We start from the raw sequence: 22,978 nt of genomic DNA, 5'->3' as shown, positions 1-22,978 counted from the left end.
TTTTAATTGTTGATAAAGAAGGTTGTAACAGAAAGAATGTCCAGTCAATACGTAAAGTAATATCAATCTACTATAACAACCATAAAATCATCAGGCTACTGACAGCTGGAGAAATTCCACATGCTAAGCAACTCAACTACAAAGAAATATTAGAGCTTTGAGATGAAAAATACACTTGAACCTGTAATTGAATTAGACAAGCCTCACTGCACGTAGGGCTACAGCGGTCACCAGGACACAAAGCAAATGTCGGGTTACCAGAAGTGCATTTATCAGCCACAGTGATTTATTGAGTGCTTTAATAATACAAGTGTACATCAACTGATCCACAGTCAAAAGTGGCAGGTCCCTAAGAAATTTACAAGCACTTTAAGTAAATCAAAATACATATTATTTTGTTCAATCCAACAGTCTTCTGCGTGAGGGACAGAAGGCTAGTGATAAACAGAGTCTCAGTAATGCACAGTGATTCTGATTGAAGCTTTTGTACAAAAACTTGTTCCCAGTAGCATGCACCCACCAATAAAGACTTCAGTACAAAAAATTAACCCTAAGCACTACATTTAAGTAGAAACGAGATATAATTCTGAATGTGTTTTCCCAAAGATCACACAAAAGGAAAAAAAATCAAAATCAAATAAACAACAACAAAAAAACCCAAAACCACACAGTAATACAAAGCTTTGTAAGAAAGCTCTTACTATTACAGCTCCAACATTGTTTGCACTGAAAACAAAAGTTCCCATCTATGATGAGGAGGGAAAAAAATCCCAAATCTTTCAAGTTAACAGAAATCAACAAGGGAATAAAATGAGAGAAAAAAGAGAGTGTGGGAGAGAGGAAGTGGGGCAGGAAGAAGTGGGATGGGAAGATGGACAACATACCATCACAAAATGGTTCCAAATTTAATAAAAATAGGAAAATAAGAACCGAGGTCTGGAGGGGTGGGCAGGGCTACCGATGCACTTGGTGAATGTGCTTGCACAGGTCCCGCGGGGGCAGCAGGCAGCAGGCCCCTATGTGGCGTACCGCTTGGTCCACTGTCTGGCCATCCGGTCGTGCTCTGCTCTGTTGGTCATGTACTGTGTGGCGATGCTGCCCACCAGAGGGTCAGCTGCAAGGAAAGCAGAGGTGGGAGTCAGTAAATACCAGCACCGTGGGGCAAGGAGTGTTCAGAAACTCACAAGGAGTGGGAGGGGAGGAGATGAGAAGCTGCTGTTCTAACCTGGACCACCACTGCTGCGGCTGAGCCAGTGACCTGCTGCTGACAGACTACATTTCACACCAGCTGCCCGAAGAGTCAACTCTCTGTGTTTTACTGATAGCTCTTGTCATATTTCTTGACAAGTCTTATTTATTCTCTTTCCTTGTCCCCACCACATACTTCTCACCTTGCTCCCCTTGTATTGGTTTTTTTTTCTTTTGAGACAGTGTCTTGCTCTGTCACCCAGGCTAGAATGCAGTGGTGTGATCACAGCTCACTGTAGCCTTGACTTCCTGGGATCAAACAATCCTCCTCCTGCCTCAGCTTCCTGAATAGCTGGGACCATAGGCATGTGCAAAATGCCTGGCTAATTTTTAAATTTTTTTGTAGAGATGGGGTCTCACTACGTAATCCAGGCTGGTCTCAAACTCCTGGACTCAAGTGATCCTCCTGCCTCAGCCTCCCAAAGTGCTGGGATTACAGGTGTGAGCTGCCTGTCTTCAAGTAGATATTTCACGGAGAAAATGCAGGTGGGCTGTGGGCGGGCACTCCAGGGCTCTTGATGAGCTCTCTTGGGAAGAAGTCTGGTGGTCTGGACAACTCCTTACCGTAGTCTAGCACCACAGGCAGGTGGCATTCTCCTGCCAGATTACCTTCTCTGAGGAGACGTCAGAGACTGAGCTGGACACAGTCAAAAGACGGGAGAGATAGTCCACTTCTTCCTCAAAATTTGGGAACATCCAACCTACACAGCTCATTATTACAGAAATACTAATAGATGTTAATAATAGCCAACATTTACCATGACTTACCATGTCCTAAAACTCTAATATGTTAATGACATGGATTTCTGAGGAGCTGACACAGGAGGAAACTGGAGCATAAGGAGTCTGAATCTCTTGCCCAACGTGGAGCAAGGGGTGGAGCCGGGCTTGGAGCCAGAATTCACCCTCTTAACTACAGGGTGCTGGGATATCTATCCAGAATACTGATTGGGTCAACGTTTATTAAAAAAATTGGGGCATGGTGGCTCACGCTTGTAATACCAGCACTTGAAGAGGCTGAGGCAGCAGGATCGCTTGAGTCTAGGCGTTTGAGTCTGTAGTGAGCTATGATCGTGCCACTGCACACCAGCCTCGGTGACAAGAGTGAGACCTTCTTTAAAAAAAAGACAAAAAAAAAAAAAAAAAAAACCAAAAAAAACCCCAAAGCAATTAAAAGAAAAGTAACGTAGGTTCCTAAAGATCCCAGATTCTATTCTTTTCCCTCCAATTCTCTAATTTCACTCTTTCCCTGATTTTTATTTCCCCTTTTTTTGGTATTGGGAATTTGGGTATATTAGAGCAGTCAGGTAAGAAGGAACCAACAGGGAAAATGAGAAAAATCATCAAAAGCTAATGTTTAGTAGGAAAAAAATAGTAAAGAATATGGAAGTATGTCTGTGGCCCAACACCACCTGCGACTTACGAAGATCCTGAGACTAACCTTGTAAGGCACTCATGGTCATACGTTCTCAATATGAAACGTATAATAGAAACACCACCTTTTAACCCATCTGCTGAGGCTGATGATAACAAAGCCTTTGAAAGCCTGCTCAACAGGACCCTGCTTAAGTGTTCCTGGAATTGTGCAAATCTTGTAATAATTATTCTAGGGAGAAGCCAGTTTCCTATATTCACTTATATCACAATTAGTAGACTACCTGGTATGTGGGTTTGTTCAAAACTTTTGCCTCTCTGCCTACTCTTTGTGATTCTTCTCCTTCATTTTCTCAGATGTTGAAACCAAAACTCTACCATTTCAACCAGTCCAGTCAAGATTCAACAAGATTTAAACCAGCAATACTAAATGCAGATACAAAATATCTGGCAATTGGCCAGGATACTTTTAAAAAAATGTAGCCTTTCAGTTGAGCCTAAGTAATGACATTAGAGCATTAAGGGTCAAAGTGAAATCTGAGTCACATTTCTCTACCTTTGAAAAAAATAATCTTGTTCTGATTCCTGGCATTCTAGAATGCAAAGAGTAGGGTGAAACATGGGTATCCTTAATAGCTTAATTAAGTCTGTATTACTCAAGATAGGTGTTTAATTAAATAGAACTTAGTGAAACACACTGAAGATTCATTCTAACTTACTGATCAAGGTAAGGCTCAATGTCAGAAGAATGACAGTGACGTATATGTTCCACCTCAAATTGTACCCCCATTCAGAGTGTACACACTGGGAATAAGACAGGTCTGCCATTTCAGCTCAAAGGGGGTGGAGGGAAACAAATGAAGAATAAAGGGAACAAGAAGCTGTGGGGTGGGAGAATGTGTCATATCAAGTGTTAACAGTATTTCAGTACAGGCAAAAAACAAGTTAGAGCGCTGGTAACAATTAGCGTGCGTTGTGCAAACTTTTTTTCCCATGCTTAAATAGCATTTAATTGCTTCAAGGTTCTTTTACGTTTTCAAATTTGATTTTAAAAATATTTTTTCCACCTTCAAAATTATACACACTAACTATAAAAACCGTAATTAATAATTTAGAAAACCACCTCAGACAATATGCAAGACAGAAAGTTGAAAGTAAAGACCATCTCATGTATAAATCCACACAAAGAAAACTGCTGTTAACATCGTGGTATGTTTTCTTCCTACACTTCTAAACATATGATGTAAAAAAAAAAAGGGATTAATTTATAGTCTGCTTTTGTAAACCTTTAAAAAATAACTATGATTTTTATACCGATATGGTAAATAACTTTTTACATAGATAACTGTAGATCTACTTCATCATTTCTAATACCTGAATTAAGAATCAATTTCCTGTTTTAAGATGTTTGGGCATTCTCTAACTTTTGCTTTAAAAACAACGCTGTGAGGACAATTACCATGCATACATCTTTGGAAGTTATACAAATCTTAAATTTGTTTAAAGTATAAAATGAAGAGATAAAGTAAAAATACACAATGAAAGAATTAAAACAAAATCATATTACTGGCTGGGTGTGATGGCTCACGTCTGTAATTTCAGCACTTTGGGAGTCTGAGGGTGGAGGACAGCTTGAGGCCAGGAGTTCAAGACCAGCCTGGGCAACACAGTGAGATCCCCATCTCCACAAAAAACAACAAAAATTAGCCAGGTGTGGTAGTGTGTCCCTATAGTCCAGCCTACTTGAGAGGCTAAGGTGGGAGGATCACTTGAGCCCAGAAGTTTAAGACTGCAGTGAGCTGTGATTATGCCACCACACTCCAGCCTGGGTGACAGAGCAAGACTCTGTTTCTAAAAAAATAAAAAAGACCACTAACAATTAGTATTTGATGTTCATTTAAAATTCTATTCAACATAGTAATTATCTTCTCATATCAATCTACATGTCCCTATGATCTTCTGAATATTATCCCCAGTAGCAGTGCTAATGTTTAAGCTAGTATTTCATGAAAGGAGAAAAAGGCTACGAACCACTTTTTCACATGCCGCACATAAAGATTCAGCTCAGTGGAATAATCCTGAAGAGCTAGTTGTGAAAACGAATCTCTGCTGAAAATGGTAAATTGTATATGCTTAATGATGGGAGAACTTTTCAATGTGAAAGTCTGAAAATATTGTTTCTTAGCAGAATGTTAAACTTAATAAATGGTAAATAAAAGTAATTAATCTAGCAAAACTAAAAGGTAATTAAAAAAATAAAAACCATGTTATCAACCAAATAGTTTTTTTCTTTTTTTTTTCTGGGACAGGGTCTCACTCTGCCACCCAAGCCAGTCTCCAAACATAAATTACTGTACCCTATTTCTCTAACAAGAAGAAAATATTTCCCATCATTTTGGGTTTCTAGATTGTTCCTATTTTCCCAAATCTTTATTAATATTTGAGATTATCATCTGTCAGTTTTCCTCATCTTTACTAAAGAAAAACCACGAAATTTATCAGTAGACAAGTAAATTGAAATCATAGTCTCCTACATTTTCTGTTTTTGGTCAGTAATTTACACTTTTGAAAAGAGGAGCATGTTCAGACTTATACAGAACAGAGTTAGATGACTTTAACCACTTAATTCTCCCAAATACCAGTCTGGCAGGTATTAAACGTTTCCTGAGGCAGAGGTATAGGATCTGCAGTGTGGTTAACAGAATATCATAGAAATGGAAGTTGGGTATACAAAGCTTTCCTCTAAATCACATTTCCTCATCTGTTTAGTAAAAATCATGTTTTTTTTTTTTTTTTTTTTTGAGACAGGATCTCACTCTGTTGCCCTGGCTGGAATGCAGTGGTGGGATCGCAGCTCACTGCAGCCTTGACCCCTGGGCTCAAGCAACCCTCCTGCCTCAAATTCTTGAGTAGCTAGGACTACAGGCACACACTAGCATGTCCAGTTTATTATTATTATTTTTTGGTAGAGATGGCACATGTTGCCCAGGCTAGTCTTAAATTCCTGGCTTCAAGTGTCCTCCCACCTTGGCCTCCAAAAGTGGTGTGATTACAGGATGACCCACTGCTCCCAGCATCATGGCATTTGTGTTGACAAAATACCAGTCATAAAATAGTAACCTGAATGAAAGCGTAAGACTGCAAGATCACTGATGAAGGGGAACATGCTTTCTTCTTTCTCATCTCTACTTCCTCCATCTCACCTCTGTCTCCCTATACAATTTAGAAGCAAAGAGTACATACCTGTGAACTAACAATCACTATTATTTGCAGAGTGAGTGAAAGATTGTCATATTGATTGGGCACAGTGGCTCATGCGTGTAATCTCAGCACTTTGGGAGGCTGAGGCAGGAGGATGGCCTGAGGCGAAGAATTTGAGACCGAGCCTGGGCAACATAGTGAGAACACATCTCTACAAAAAAATAAAAATAAAAAATAGCTGGGTGTGGTGGCATGTACCTGTGGTCCCAGCTTCTTGGGAGGCTGAGGTAGCAGGTTCACTGGAGCCCAGGGGGTCGTGATTACAGTGAGACATGATTGTGCCACTGCACTCCCGCTGGGCGACAGAGCGAGACTGTCTTTCCAAAAAAAAAAAAAAAAAAAAATGGTCATATTGCGTACTCTACCTCTTTGCATTTTTTGAGATTTGTGGTATGTGCACCTTTGATTCTAGAAGAAAAAGGCTCAGACAACTCCCACCTTGCCTCTTTAATTGCTGGAGCTACACTGGGTACCTTGGAAGCCAAAGGGTTTACAGAAAAGGGAGGACAGAGACAGGGAATAAGACTAAAAGAGATTGATGAACGTAGATGCAAAAATCCACAACAAAATACCAGCAAACCAAATCCAGCAGCATACAAAAAAGCAAATCCATCATGATCAAGTAGACTTTAACCCTGGGATGCAAGGTTGGTTCAACATATGCAAATCAACAAATGTGATTCATCACATAAACAACACAAACAAAAAACCACATGATCATCTCAATAGATGCAGAAAAGGCTTTTAAAATTCAACATATCATAGTGTTAAAAACCCTCAACAAACTAGGCACTGAGGGAACATACTTCAAAATAGTAAGAGCCCTCTATGAAAAACCCACAGCCAACATCATACTAAACGAGCAAATGCTAGAAGCATACCCCTTTGAAATCCAGAACAAAACAAGGATGCCCTCTCTCACTACCCTATTCAATATTACACTGGAATTCTTAGTCAGAGCAATAAGGAAAGAGAAAGAAATAAAAGGCATTCAAACAGGAAGAAAGGAAGTCAAACTATCCCTGTTTGTAGACGATATGATTCTATACCTAGAAAACCCCACTGTCTCTGCCCAAAAGCTCCCTGATCTGATAAACAACTTCAGGATACAAAATCAATGCACAAAAGTCTCAGGATACAAAATCAATGCACAAAAATCAGTAGCATTTCTATACAACACCATACAGACTGAGAACCAAAACAAGAACACAATCCCATTCACAATAGCCACAAAGAGAATAAAATACAGCTAACCAGGGAAGTGAAAGATCTTTACAACGAGAATTACAAATCATTGCTTAAAGAAATCAGGGGTGACACAAGCAAACAGAAAAACATTCCAAGCTCATGGATAGGAAGAAGATTGTTAAAACGGCCATATTGCCCAAAGCAATTTGCAGATTCAATGCTATTTCTATCAAACTACCAATGACATTCTTCACAGAATTAGAAAAAACTATTTTAAAATTCATATGGAACCAAAAAAGAGACCGAATAGCCAAAGCAATGCTAAGCAAAAAGAACAAAGGTGGAAGCATCACATGATCTGACTTCAAAGCATACTACAAGCTATAGTAACCAAAACAGGATGATACTGGTACAAAAACAGACACAAAGACCAGTGGAACAAAATATAAAGAGGTCAGAAATAATGCCACATATTTACGACCATCTGATCTTTGACAAAGTTGACAAAAATAAGCAATGGGGAAAGGACTCCCTATTCAACAAATGGTGCTGGGCTAACTGGCTAGCCATATGCAGAAGACTGAAATTGGACCCCTTACTTACACCACATACAAAAATCAACTCAAGATGAATTAAAGACTTAAATGTAAAACCTAAAACTATGAAAACCCTGGAAGACAACTTAGGAAATATCATTCTGGACACAGGCCCTGGCAAAAATTCCATGATGAAGACTCCAAACGCAACTGCAACAAAAACAAAAATTGACAAATGGGACCTAATTAAATGAGAGTCTGCAGAGCAAACAAACAAACGCACACACACACACACACACACACACAAAACTATCAACAGAATAAACAGACACTCTACAGCATGGGAGAAAATATCTGCACACTATGCATCTGACAAAGGTCTAACATCCAGAGTCTATATGGAACTTAAACAAATTTATAAGCAAAAAACGAACCCCATTAAAAGGTGGGCAAAGGACATGAACAGACATTTCTTAAAAGAAGACATATATGTGGCCAACAAGCATATGAAAATATGATCACTGATCATTAAAGAAATACAAATCAAAACCAAAATGAGATATCATCACATACCAGTCAGAATGACCATTATTAAAATGTCAAAAAATAACAGATGCTGGAAAGGTTGTGAAGAACGGGAAACGCTTGTACACTGCTGGTGGGAGTGTAAAGGGTTTCCACAAACCACCGTGGAAAGCAGTGTGGTGATTTCTCAAAGAACTCAAAGCAGAATTACCATTTGACCCAGCAATCCCATTATTGGGTATATCTGAAGGAATATTTCTATCATAAAGAAACATGTATGTGTATGTTTATTGTGGCCCTATTTATATCAGCAAAGACATGGAATCAACCTAAATGCCCATCAACGGTAGACTAGATAAGGAAAAAACCTGTGGTATATACACAAAATAGAATGCTATGCAGCCATAAAAAAGAATGAGATCACATCCTTTGCAGCAACATGGATAGAGCTGGAGGTCATCATCTTAAGCAAACACTGCAACAGAAAACAAAATACTGCAGGTTCTCACTTATAAGTGGGAGCTAAACATTCAATACCTATGGACACAAAGAAGCAAACAACAGATACCAGACCAGGGACTACTTGAGGGTGGAGGGTGGGAGAAGGGTGAGGATAGAAAAACTACCTATGCTTATTACCTGCGTGACAAAACAAACTGTACATCAAACTCCTGTGACATGCAATTGACCTATATAGCAAATTTGCACATGTACCCCTGAAACTAAAATTAAAAATCCAGACTAAAAGGGATAAGAAACAGCTAAGTTGTAAGAGGAAAGTGAATCCTGAGGAAATGGAGAAAAGACAGACAGACTACTGAACTGCTGAATGACTCTATTTGCAAGACCAAGGAACATTCTATCTTGGTTGGTAGGTGGTATGGAAGAAATTACGTGAAAAAATTTTTTTATTCCCCTTTCGTAAGAAAACACACACATCTTGAAGAAACACAAAGAGAGTAAAGCATAGTGGAAAAGGGCATGGGCACTGGGTCCAGAATGTCTGGGTTTTTAACTCAGTTCCACCACGGTGTCAGGTCACCTTGGGCAAATTATTAACCCCTTTGTGCCTCAGTTTTCTCTACTGCAAAATGGGGAGAATAATGGTACCTACTCCATAGTTTGTTATGAGAATTAAATGAATTAATCCTTGTAAAGCATATACAAATTAAAGACAAATACGTATTTGTCTGCATCTTTTAAGAATATAAATCTGATTGTCTTCTTAAAGACATTCTCTTCAGATAAAACCCAAAGTCAGCAAGGCTCCCAAGGTCTTCTGTGATCCAGACTTTATCTTTCTAGCCTCCTCCCCTCATGCTTTAACCATAATAAATGACTTTCAGCTTTTTAAACAAGCCCTGCTCGAGGAGGCCAGGAGTTTGAGATGAACCTGATCAATATAGCGAGACCCCGCCTCTACATAAATTTTTAAAAATTAGTTGGGTGTGGTGGTGCATGCCTATATTCCCAGCTACTCTGGAGGATCCCTTGAGCCCAGGAGTTCAAGATTGTGGGGAACTATGGTTCTGCCACTACCCTCCAGCCTGGGTGTCAGAGTGAGACCCCACCTCAAAAATAAATAAATAAAAATTTAAAAAATAATAAAAGGACCAACAATTTCACCATTTACCTGAAATAAAAGCCCTTTGCCATATGGCACCCTTGCAAAATGTGTTTAACATGATTAGATCTGACATTAGACAGGACGTTACATGACATTACCATAAGAATTTTTAAAACTTAAGATATTTTTTAAAATTTGGGGTATTTTCTGGGACATCTGATTACCTGAATCAAGTTATGAAAATATGCAATAAAAAATTAAGCCCTGCTCTTTCATGACTATGTTCCTTTGTTTATGTTGGTTCTTCTGCCTGGGATAACCTTTTCTACTTTTTTACCTGGCAGGCTTCTACTCATTTCTCAACATTTAGTCCAAGCATAGCCTCCCTGAGGATGTCTTCCAGGTCCTTCCTAGTAGTCTTATGTGTCCCATCTCTGATTTGCCTGTTCATATCTCTATCATTGTACTGCAAATACAGGCATACCTTGGAAATATTACAGGTCTGGTAAGACTGCCACAATAAAGTGAATGTCACAATAAAGTGAGTCACACATATTTTTTGGTTTCCCAGTGCATGTTTATACTGTAGTCCACTATGTGTGCAATAGCATTATGCTTGACACAAGAGGCCTAATTTTTGGCCTACTTTGGCTTTTGACATGCTTTCCTCAATAAGCTTAATCACCTCCATCTTTCAATTTAAAGTGAGAGACATGTGACTCTTCTTTTCACTTGAACACTTATAGGCCATTACAAATCAATTACAATTGTAACACCAAAGATCACTGATCACAGACCACCATAAAGGATATAATAATAAAGTTTGAAATATTGTGAGAATTACCAAAATGTGACACAGATACATGAAAGAGCATTCGCTGTTGGAAAAATGGGGCTGACAGACATGGGCTTGCTGCAAACCTTCAATCTGTAAAGCAACAACAACAACAACAACAACAACATATGTGAAACACAAAAGCACAGTCAAATGAGGTGTGCCAGTTGTGAATGCAAAGGAAAAGTTCTTGAAGAAAATACAAAGTGCTACAGGAACGATTTAAAAAAAAAAAAAAAGCAACACACCCTTATTGCTGATAGGGATTTAGTGGTCTGGATAGACAGTCAGACCAGCTACAACACTCCCTGAAGCCAAAGCCTAATGCAGTGCAAGGCCCTAACTCTCTGCAATCCTATGAGGGCTGAGAGGTGAGGAAGCTGCAGAAAAAAAGTTGCAAGCTAGCAGAGGTAGGCTCATAAGGTTTAAAAAAAGAAGCCATCTTCCTAAAAAAAAGAAGCCATCTTCCTAACATAAAATTGCAAAGTTGGGGGTGACCAAGGAACAAGGCGCGTGCAAGACGTAGCAGCAACTGCTGATATAGAAGCTACATCAAGTTGTCCAGAAGATCTAGCTAAGGTAATTGATGACGCTGGCTACACTAAACAGATTTTCATTGTAGAGGAAACAGCCTTTTGTTGAAAGATACCAATCTAGGACTTTCAGAGCTAGAGAGAAATCAATGCCTGGCTTCACAGCTTTAAAGAACAGGTTGACTCTCTTAGTAGGAGTCTAATGCAGCTGGTGACTTGAAGTTGAAGTCAATGCTCATTTACCATTTCAAAAATCCTAGGACCCTTAAAAACTAGGCTGTGCCTGCTCTACCTGTGCTCTATGAGTGGGAGAACAAAGCACGGATGACAGCACAACTTTTTATAGTATGATGTACTGAATATTTTAAGCCCACGGTTGAGACCTACCTCTCAGAAAAAAAAAAAAGATTCTTTTCAAAATACTAGTACTCAAAGATCTAATATCCAGAGTCTACAAGGAACTTAAACAAATTACAAGAAAAAAAAAAACATTAAAAAGTGGGCAAAGGACATGAACAGACACTTCTCAAAAGAAGACATACACGTGGCCAATAAAAATATGAAAAAAAGCTCAACATCACTCATTAGAGAAATGCAAATTAAAACCACAATGAGATATCATCTCATGCCAGTCAGAATGTCTATTATTAACAAGTCAAAAAACAACAGATGCTGTCAAGGTTGCAGAGAAAAAGGAATTCATTTACACTGGTGATGAGAGTATAAATTAGTTCAACTATGGTGGAAGACAGTGTGGCAATTCTTCAGTGACCTAGAGGCAGAAATATCATTTGACCTACCAATTCCATTACTCGCTTTCTTGGCATACTCACCAACTCATTATCAGCTTTTTTGTTTTTTGTTTTTTTCCCCAACTAACAGAAAAATAATCTGTCATTGCTGTACCTATATTTAACTTGATGCCTACTGAGGTTTAATATTTTTTCATGTTTGTTCACCATTTGTATTTCTTGTGTGAGTAGTCTGTTCATGTCCTTAGTCCATTTTTTCTAATATGAAGGAACACTTTATACATTATAAATATTGAGGACACACTATAACTTTGGTATATAACCAAAGGAAAATAAATTAGTTTGTTATTAAGATACATGCACACATATGCTCATTGCAGCACTATTCACAATAGCAAAGACATGGAATCAACCCAGATGCTCATCAGTTATAGACTGGACAAAGAAAATTGTGATATGTATACACCATAGAATACTACACAGTCATAAAAAGGAACAAGATCATGTCCTTTGCATGGACATGGATGGAGCTGGAAGCCTGTACTGCCTTTTAGTTGTCTGTTTACTTTTCTGTTTTCTCACTGGATGGGAGCCCATGCATTCATTCAACAAATATTTATTGAGCCCCTACTATGTTCCAGGTACTGGAGAACCAGTGCTAAACAAGTTTCTCCCCTCACAGGACTGTCTGTCGTCTCTGTATCCCTCTTACCCTATATGTTTACTGCATGGATGGATGGATGATTAGAAGAATATAAGTAAATAAGGTATACACACAATAACAGCCATATATAGCACAGTCACTCCACAAGGCAGGTGTTCCTTTGCAGTACTAGCATTATAAATAGATTTCATCATAGATGTTTGTCCGCTCTCTACTCAAGGATTATTAGCAAGTCATAGATAGAGACATGGTGGTGATTTTGACAGCATTCTTTTCACTTTTTTCCTGTGTTTTTTTTTAAACATAATTATTTTATTATTGGAATTTGCGGTCTGCACTTTGCCATTTCTTGGATTCTTCAAGGCTATGATCCACTGTCCTCCAGCAGTTCCATTATATCTTTGATTAATGTTGTTCTTTTCCCTCCCCAAGTCACTGGAGGCTATCTGTGGGTTGCACTTACAATGAGAGAAGTAATTAATTTTTGTTTCTTTCATAATACTTTTATTCCATGGTCTGGTCTAGCCTAGTTTTATTTAAATCTTTTATAAAATTAAAACATAACAGATGTGCATTATAATAAATTCAAATAATAAAGAAGTATGTATGAAGTAAAAAGATACTCCCTTCTTCTCTTCAACCCAATACCCGCTTCAACCTTGAGGCAACTACAGTTAATGGTTTGACTCTCATTTTTCCATATTTTATTTATTTAAATAGAAATCACATAGATATTCTGCAACTTGCATTTTCTTCTGTAACAACACACCACAGCTGTGTTTCTGGGACAGTACATATTGACTTAGCACATTAGTTTTAGTAACTATAAGGCATTCCTTTGCATAGTGAGTTGGCATTCATTTTTCCATTCCCCTTATGATCACATTTAGATTTTGATTTTTTGCTGTTAAAACTATGTAACAGTCTTGTATAAATCTTTCGAGGACATGTTTGAGTACTTCTGGAGGATAGATTCCTGGACCACTGTATACATTTTAAATGTTTGGTAAATGCTGCCAAACTGCCCTTCAATAAAAGTATGTACAATTTACTGTCTTTCTGGGCATTCTCACCAACTCATTATCAGCTTTTTCATTTTTTTTTTCCAAACTAACAGAAAAATAATCTGTCATTGCTTTACCTGTATTTAACTTGATGCCTACTGAGGTTGAACATTTTTTCATGTTTGTTCACCATTTGTATTTCTTGTGTGAGTAGTTTGTTCATGTCCTTAGTCCATTTTTTCTAATATGAAGGAATACTTTATACATTATAAATACTGAAAACACACTATAAGCTTTGGCCTCAGTCCTTAGTCAAAATTTACTTTAGCCTTTGGAAGATTGAATAGCCAAATGCCTCATTCAATGTCATTTCCAGGTTTACTGAACTTGTGGAGATCAAAGATCATATAGGTTATTATCACATATAGTAAGCATAACATCATCACTTGGACTTACTGCTAATATCTGAATGCTGATTTTTAAATATTGGTAAGCATTCTGAATGTAACTTGGGGCTAAAAATCCCTTTTAGCCAAAGCCAAACTACATAATATATAAAGGAAAGATCTGGCATTGTCTACATATGTATTCATACAAGTGTTCAAAATTAGAGAGAAGAGCAGCCACCACATGTTAAAAGGCTGCTGGAACAAACATGGTATTAATGTTATCCACTGCAGGTGCTAATACAGGCTGAGCAGCCCTAATCTGAAAATCCAAATTCTGAAATGCTCCAATGAACATTTCCTTTGACAGTCATGTAGGTGCTCAAAAAGTTTCAGATTCTGGAGCATTTTCAATTTCCAGATTAGGGACACTCAACCTGTATGTACCAAAAGAAAATGACTTGGTAACAAGCAAGAGTTGCTGGAATAAAGTGTAGCACATCTGGTGATTGTGTGAAGCAGCAAGTGAATGCAGAAGTATTAGAAATAAAAATGTAATGGCAGAAGTCGTATGTCTGCTTCTTAAATATTGAGAAAGTGTTTTCTTTCTTAGGTACAAGGTCTCGTCATGTCTAGGATGGAGTGCAGTGCCTCTTCACGGGCATGATTACAGTGTACTATAGCCTCAAACTCCTGGGCTCAAGCAACCCTTTTTTGTTTCAGGCTTCTAAGTAGCACTGAGATCAGCTTACAAAGTGCTTTCTTTATAAAAATGTATAATGTTTAATGTTTGTGGGTACATGGTGGTGTATATATTGATGGGGTACATGAGATACTCTGATACAGGCATGGGAATGCAATATATAACAATCACACCATGGCAAATGGGGTATTCATCCCCTCAAGCATGTATCCTGTGTTACGTACAATCCAGTTATACTCTTTTAGTTATTTCAAAATGTACAATTAAGTTATTTTTGACTATAGTCACCCTGTTGTGCTAGCAAACACTAGGTCTTATTCATTCTTTCTAAATGTTTGTATCCATTAGCTGTGCTCACTTCCCTCCCCACAACACGAACTACCTTTTCCAGCCTCTAGTAACCATCCTTCTACTCTCTATCTTCATGAGTTCAATGGTTTTAATTTTTAGCTCTCACAAATAACTGAGAACATTTGAAGTTTGTCTTTCTGTGCCTGGCTTATTTCACTTAACATAATGACCTCCAGCTCCCTCCGTGTTGTTGCAAATCATAGGATCCCATTCTTTTTTATGGTTGAATAGAATTCTGTTGTATATATGTACCACATTTTTTTTTTTTATTCAGTCAAAGCGTTTTAAGCACTGCACACAGCTTTAGTTTGTGACATTGTTTCAATGACAGTGTGTCACCTGACCTCGCAGCACAATCCCCATGAATAGTAACCCATATTGGCATACATTCCCTACAAAAATCCATGCTCTTAAACAGGTGACAACAAGCAACTATTTAGGTATTGCAAGTGTGGAGGAACCACCTAGCAGCTGGCAGTACTGAGAAATGATACTGGTACATTATAATGACAAACCTTAAAAACATACTGATACTTTACTAATAAAACTATAACATTAAGTTCTTGAAAATAAAATTTCATGTTTATTCTTATATCTCAGAAGGTCATTTTATGATGGGAACATTCAGCTTTGCCTTAGGCTGTTCACTGATTTAATTCTAGCTGTTTAGTACTCAGCCACAATAAATTTAGTCCACTTCTAAAGACAACATGATTCATCTGTTAAATGTGGAAAAAATATTTTCTCCCAGTATATGATTTGTCCTTTAACCTAGTTTATGATGTCTCTGGCAAAATATAAATTTAAAAAATTTAAGAAGTCAAAGCAGTCGATCTTTCTTTAATATTTTCTGGTTTGATGTATGTTTATAAAGGCCTTCTATATTCACTCCAGTATTTTAGAAATATCCTTGCATATTTACTTTCTCCTATATTTATAGTAACTTTTATGTGAAATGTTAGCTTTATCATACACAAGCTTCCTATGTGTATCTGGACCTGATTCTGTACTTGTTAATCTTTCAACAGAGTAATTTGTCTTTTGCTTTACTCACTCCTGATTTTTATCACTATAGCTTTCTAGTAGGGTTTGATATCTAGTAAATTAAATCCTCATTGTACCTCATTCCTTTCCTTCTGTAATTTTTTTTTTTTTGGAACCCTAATCTTGATAAGGTTAATATTTGGAGCAATTAAAGCATTTCACCCCAGGGATATAGGACTCTCATGTCCCTCTAAACAGTGTCATCAAAACAAAACAACCATTTGACCCAGCAATCTCATTACTGGGTATATACCCAAAGGAAAACAGATTGTTCTACCAAAAAGACACTTGCACTCATACATTCATTGCAGCACTATTCACAAAAGCAGAGGGAGAAATCAACCTAGGTGCCCATCAACAGAGGACTGGATAAAGAAAATGTGGTACATATATACCATGGAATACTATGCAGCCATCAAAAGGAACAAAATCATATCCTTTGCAGCAACATGGATGCAGCTGGAGGCCATTATCCTAAGCGAATTAACACAGAAATAGAAAACCAAATACTGCATTTTCTCACTTATAAGTGGGAGTTAAGCCTGGGCACACATAGATGTAAAGATGGGAACAAAAGGCACTAAGGACTTCAAAAGGAGAGTGAGAGTCGGGGAAGGGGGCAAGCAATGGCTGAGAAACTTCCTGTTGGGTATTATGTTTGCTATCTGGGTGACACAATCAACAGAACCCCGAACTTCAGCATCACACAATATACCCTTGTAACCTGCATATGCACCCCCTGAATCTATAGTAAAACTTAAAATTATAATACATATATGATGTTCAGGATTTAGAAATATTGGAATTCCTTTGGGTCTAAAATGAAGTGATTAGGACAAAGTTGGGTTTTTGTAGTTTGGAAGGTAGAAAAACCTGACTACTAATTATAGGCCTAACCCAAACCAGAAATATTAAGTATCCTCAAAAGACATAACAGTGTGTGACTCGTAGTGATTAAGGGAGAAAAACGATCATTTCCATGATTTAAATCAAATAATGGACATTATCAAACTAGATCTAAAATTGGGAATGCTAAATAAAACTGCATAAGTCTAGAAACATGTGCTACTGCTTCAGAATTAATAACCAGGGATGCTAAAAGAGGTATTAACTATCCCAAATTCTAAGGAGACATTAATATCTCCCTCAGGACTTATTAAGATAAGCTGGCTCTGCCAGTTCCAGGAGTCCATCATAAAATGTGAAAAAGAAGAGAAAGGATGTTTGTGGGAATACTGAGCTACCACCTTGGGAGTGTAGTGTGTGTGGCAGTGGAGGTGTCCTGTTCTCCACACCTTCCCCTCTAAAGGATGGCTTTCCTTTCTCAAAGCCACCTGAGGAGGGTACCAAGAGATTCATTAGTAAAGATTCAGAATGTCTTCAAGGAGACTCTTGAATGTTATCCCTGTCTGGGAATTTAAATCAGATATGAATTGCTTAGGCAGCTGACCTGCTGACCTGCTCCTAGACTAGCTGAGTAGAGAGAGGAAGTGGCAAAAAAGCAGTCTGTATGATCCTTGCCATCTTGTCAGTGTCCTATCAAGAAGGGAGCACAGGCCGGGGGGGGGGCAGCCCATGCCTGAAATCCCAGCACTTTGGGAGGCCGAGGTGGGTGGATCACGAGGTCAGGAGTCCGAGACCAGCCTGAGTAACATGACGAAACCCCATCTCTACTAAAAATATAAAAATTAGCCAGGCATGGTAGCAGACGCCTGTAATCCCAGCTACTTGGGAGGCTGAGGCAAGAGAATCACTTGAGCCCAGGAGACGAAGGCTGCAGTGAGCTTAGATTATGCCACCGCATTCCAGCCTGTCTGACAGAGCAAGACTCTAAGAAAAAATAAAAATAAAAAATAAGGGAGCACACAGGTGAGGGGACCCCGATAGCAAAGAGATTCTTAGAAGAATGCTGTGTGTGAGGGGCAGTGGTGCTCTGGAGCCATTATTAAAACATTATACAAACTTATAATTAAATAGATAATATTAAAAAACAAATGTAGAAAATACTTAAAAACTCATCACTTCTTAATCACTTTAGTATTATCCTCTATGCTCTTACTTTTTTGTCTATCTGCATGGTGGGAAAAATTGTCCTAGCATGCATCTTGTCCCAGTTATGCATTTATTAAGGGTTATGTTGGTAGCTTGAAATGTAAAAATGCTGCAAAATCAGGACTTGATTTATTGTTTTGTTGATTGTCTAGACTTAAGGAAGTGATAAAGAAGATGCTATGCAGGTTAAATTTAAAAGTCTATAAATCTCTAGAGTTCTCACACTGTGAACAGTACAAAAATTGGAGGACACATTCTTCCAGTATTTGAAAACTATTATTTGATTTAGCAAAGAAGTTGCTCATGACATAACTAAAAACAAGTTCTGACATCTTTGTTTCACTTTGTCTTATTTCTTTTTTTTTTTTTTTTTTTGAGACGGAGTCTCGCTCTGTCGCCCAGGCTGGAGTGCAGTGGCCGGATCTCAGCTCACTGCAAGCTCCGCCTCCCGGGTTCCCGCCATTCTCCTGCCTCAGCCTCCCGAGTAGCTGGGACTACAGGCGCCCACAACCGCGCCCGGCTAATTTTTTTTTGTATTTTTAGTAGAGACGAGGTTTCACCGTGGTCTCGATCTCCTGACCTTGTGATCCGCCCACCTCGGCCTCCCAAAGTGCTGGGATTACAGGCGTGAGCCACCGCGCCCGGCCCACTTTGTCTTATTTCTTAAATGAAAATATCTGCCAACAGTCATGTTAGAAATATATTCATTTGTCAGGTGCAATCATAGGATGAATGTAGATAAAAGAGTTTGGCAAATATCAATGAATTTCTGGAAGAATCAGCTGGCTATACGAAATTTACATTTAAGAGTCCAGTATATTTTATTATTATATAAATTATGTACTATACATTCTTTATATCAGTAAAATGTACAATAAACTTAGGTATGTACATATGCACATACCACCCCTGCCCAGCCTGTTGTTAAACATTTACCAGTACACTACTGCAAAAGGGGCTGGGCTGGGCAAGGAGGTTGAGTCTAGGCTACGTCTTCAACATCAGGGAACTGGGCAGTGAACTCTCCCAGTTACCCAAAGTAAAGAAGCATTTTGACACCTGTTAACCAGAAGGCATGGATGGCAAGGCTGTATTTGCCAAAGAGGCAGGGAAGATGGTAACCATGGGAAATTAGGTCCAGGGACACTATTCTCCCTTATTACCTATCCCTCACCCACAAGGAGTTAGAACTTGATTAGGGGGAAAAAGGAGTTATCTGAGAACCAGACCATGTTCCTCCCATTTTGATGGAGTAGAAAGAGGATATTAGATTTAAATCAGGTATAAGATGGGAATTTAAAAATGGACCAGATTGACCTTCTAATAATGAGAAAGTGACCTGAGTGCTAAAAGATCTGCTAGATATTGTTAAGGGATAGAAAAGCAAGATTCCACAAAACATGGCCTAAGGCAATGACTGGATAAAATTAAAACCATTCCAAATTTAACGCCCCTTGAGTCAATACTTCTCACAAAACAGTAAAAACACAATGGCTATAAAGTATACACTTGATAAAATATTTTTAAAAACTTAAAAACTCAGCCTGTAAGTCTATACAGCAGTGCTACATACATTAAATCAATGTACACTTTGAAATATAAAACGTCCTGTTAGAATAAACTCATCTAAAGAACAGCACAGATGGTGCATTCCTACTGAGAAGCTATTGGGTTGCAATTCCAGGCTTAATTAAGTAATAATTTCTAATGAAATCTCAGAAAACATCCTTACAGTAGCGGACTTAAGACACTACAGGTCCACACATTACGTTTCCCAAATACCACTGCAAAAAGCACTGGCTGCAGCAAATAGTGGAGGAAACGGGCAAAGATGCCAAGATACTGGAAACTAGGTTTTTGAAAACAGCTTTATTGAGATGTAATTCACATACCATACAATATACCCATTTAAAGTGCACACTTTAATGGTTTTTAGTATATTCACAGACTGGACAACCATTACCACAATCCATTTTAGAATATTTTTATCACTCCAAAAAGAAACCCTGTACCCATTAGCAGTTACTCCCCGCTGCCAAATCCGCCAGTCCTAGGTCTGGGTATCTACGAATCAATCTACTTTGGTGTCTAGGTAGTTCCCTAATCTGAAAATTTTTCCTAAATGGAATCATAATATGTAGTCTCTTGTGATTGGTTTCCTTTATAAAGCATGTTCTCAAGGTTCATCCATGGTGTAGCATCAATACTTCATTCCTTTTTATTATCAAATTATTTTCCACTGTATGAATATACCAGTTATATTTATCCATTTATCAATTGATGGACATGTGGGTTGTTTTTACTTTTTGGCTATTATAAATAATGTTGTGAGGAACATTTGTGTACACCTTTTTATGTGGACATATGTTTTCATTTCTCTTGGGTATACATCTAGCTGTGGAATTGCTTGGTCTTATAACTCTATGTTCAACCATGTTAGGAACTGCTAAAGTGCTGTCCAAAGCAGATGCACCATTTTACATTCCCACTAGCAGTGTAGAAATGGTTCCAATTCTCCACTTCTCACCAATACTTATCATCTGTGGATGCTAAATTTTAAAGAACAGCTTATTCTCCATTGGTGTATGCCCACCAGGTATCCAAGTATTTTATAAATACATATATATATATATAAAACTTGTATATAAAATAAACATGTATATAAAATATATATGTAAAAATATATATATATATATGAAACTTGCATATAAACTACACAGCGTTTGTTCCTGCCAACCAGAGAAAATAAACTCTCTTTAATTGGGGTATTCTTCTGATGGTCTCTGGTTATGAGACAAGATTATCCTGATTCTCTCTTCCCTCTACTTCCACCTCAATGGAAGAAAAAATGACAATAATAATATAACAAGACTTGTTCATAATGCACGCCTTTTGTTCAAAAAAATTTCATTCCATAATCCTCGAATGTAGTCCACCCACTAGAAACTAGTGCTGTAAATGTATCAATTCCACCCCCCAAAGTCTTTTCTGCTCACATTCCTCTTCAGGACAAGAGAATTGTGATAGTGGGTGTGAATACAGCAGTCATGCCCTAGCCATTGTCACATGTGTCCACAGTCTCCACCACATGAGGGAATCTGAACTTGAGCCAAGAAATAAAAATAACCCAGTGGTTTCAGTTTATAGACCATTCTGCCTGCCTCTGTGGAAAAACTGTGGTCAAGGGAGTCTGGCGAGTCACATGGGTGCTGTCTGTGCTGAGGAGTGACTGTTCACTGAAGGAGTGGGCTTCGATTTGGACGGAGGCCTTGCTCTTGTTCTTTCCTGCGAGAGGGTGTTATTTTTTTTTCTTTTCTTTTTTGTTTTAAATTATACTTTAAGTTCTAGGGTACATGTGCACAACCTGCAGGTTTGTTACATATGTATACATGGGCCATGTTGGTGTGCTGCACCCATTAACTCATCATTTACATTAGGTATATCTCCTAATGCTATCCCTCCCCGCTCCCCCCACCCCATGACAGGCCCCGGTGTGTGATGTTCCCCTTCCTGTGTCCAAGTGATCTCATTGTTCAATTCCCACCTACGAGTGAGATCATGCGGTGTTTGGTTTTCTCTCCTTGCGATAGTTTGCTCAGAATGATGGTTTCCAGCTTCATCCATGTCCCTCCAAAGGACAGGAACTCATCCTTTTTTATGGCTGCATAGTATTCCATGGTGTATATGTGCCACATTTTCTTAATCCAGTCTGTCACTGATGGACATTTGGGTTGGTTCCAAGTCTTTGCTATTGTGAATAGTGCCGCGATAAACATTCGTGTGCATATATCTTTATAGCAGCATGATTTATAATCCTGTGGGTATATATCCAGTAATGGGATGGCTGGGTCAAATGGTATTTCTAGTTCTAGATTCTTGAGGAATCGCCACACTGTCTTCCACAATGGTTGAACTAGTTTACAGTCCCACCAACAGTGTAAAAGTGTTCCTATTTCTCCACATCCTCTCCAGCACCTGTTGTTTCCTGACTTTTTAATGATCGCCATTCTAACTGGTGTGAGATGGTATCTCATTGTGGTTTTGAGAGGGTGTCATTTGAATCTTCTGCTAAAGGTGGAACCAACCATTGCCTCTAAAAAGGAGGAAACTTATTGCTCTGTGCTTGCCAACTTCCCCCTCTCCTTGAGGGATGCAGTGTTTCTTTTTCAGTCTTATATCACAAAACCAACAAAGTGTCTGGGATACTACAGATAACAGTAAGTATTTGTTTAATATACGGATTCATGTACAGTTCAACCTATTGATCAAGATGACTTAGTTTGTGAGTGGTGGCAGGTTCCTGTTTGTGGGTGGTGGCAGGTTCTTCCAGACTAGACATCCTTCTTCATTTCCATTCTTGGGCCTAACTGATACTTACACCTATAGGATCACTGACTCTTTAAGTCACTCACTTGGGGTGGTGAGCATTCTGGCAGGTCTGGTGTCACTTTTTGGGGTTTAATATATAGCTATCTTGGCTTTGAATCTAAAGCAAACAATATGATCCATTTCCTATAAATGACCTTTTGCTTTGTCTTCCAGATTCCCCATGACCTTCTTTCAGTCCCTGAAGGTTTCAATTCTTATAATTTATAAAGATTCTTAAATTTAGTCTGTATTCAGTAGTTTCCTGTTTTACTGACATCTTGCCTGAACTTGAACATACTGTTGTTTAAACCCCTTAGGCAACATGTTCTACCACCTGACCAAATTCTGTCCATATACACTGCTTCTCCCCTACCCCTGCCTCAGCCAAGTAAGTGGGCAGTTCTATTTCTGGGATTCAAACTCTTACTATATCCCTCTGTTATGGATAAAAAATCATGACCAAACAAATCCTAACATATCACAGGAAGCATACTGTAAACCTTGTTTTCCATCTTTCTGCTAGCAGAAAAGGGGAAATGGCTTGTTATAGTTACAGAAGCGTTGACCCACTGGGTACTGTGAAATGA

The 22,978-nt window shown here is 38.4% G+C and overlaps 1 protein-coding gene across 2 annotated transcripts in view; it reads right to left on the bottom strand.

The window, feature by feature from the left end:
• Nucleotides 1-264: 264 nt before the first annotated feature.
• Nucleotides 265-22,978, bottom strand: part of UBE2E2 (ubiquitin conjugating enzyme E2 E2) — a 380,097-nt gene continuing 357,383 nt past the window's right edge. For both annotated transcript variants that reach the window (XM_025376635.1, XM_025376636.1), the window contains exon 6: nucleotides 265-1,114. In XM_025376635.1, the coding sequence (XP_025232420.1) occupies nucleotides 1,017-1,114 (98 nt within the window). In that variant the 3' untranslated portion in view covers nucleotides 265-1,016. The remainder of the gene's footprint in view (nucleotides 1,115-22,978) is intronic.

Source organism: Theropithecus gelada, chromosome 2, assembly GCF_003255815.1.
Source record: "Theropithecus gelada isolate Dixy chromosome 2, Tgel_1.0, whole genome shotgun sequence".
Taxonomy (NCBI): Eukaryota; Metazoa; Chordata; class Mammalia; order Primates; family Cercopithecidae; genus Theropithecus; species Theropithecus gelada.
Note: the sequence above shows the minus strand (reverse complement) of the source record. Positions and strands in the feature narration are given on the sequence as shown.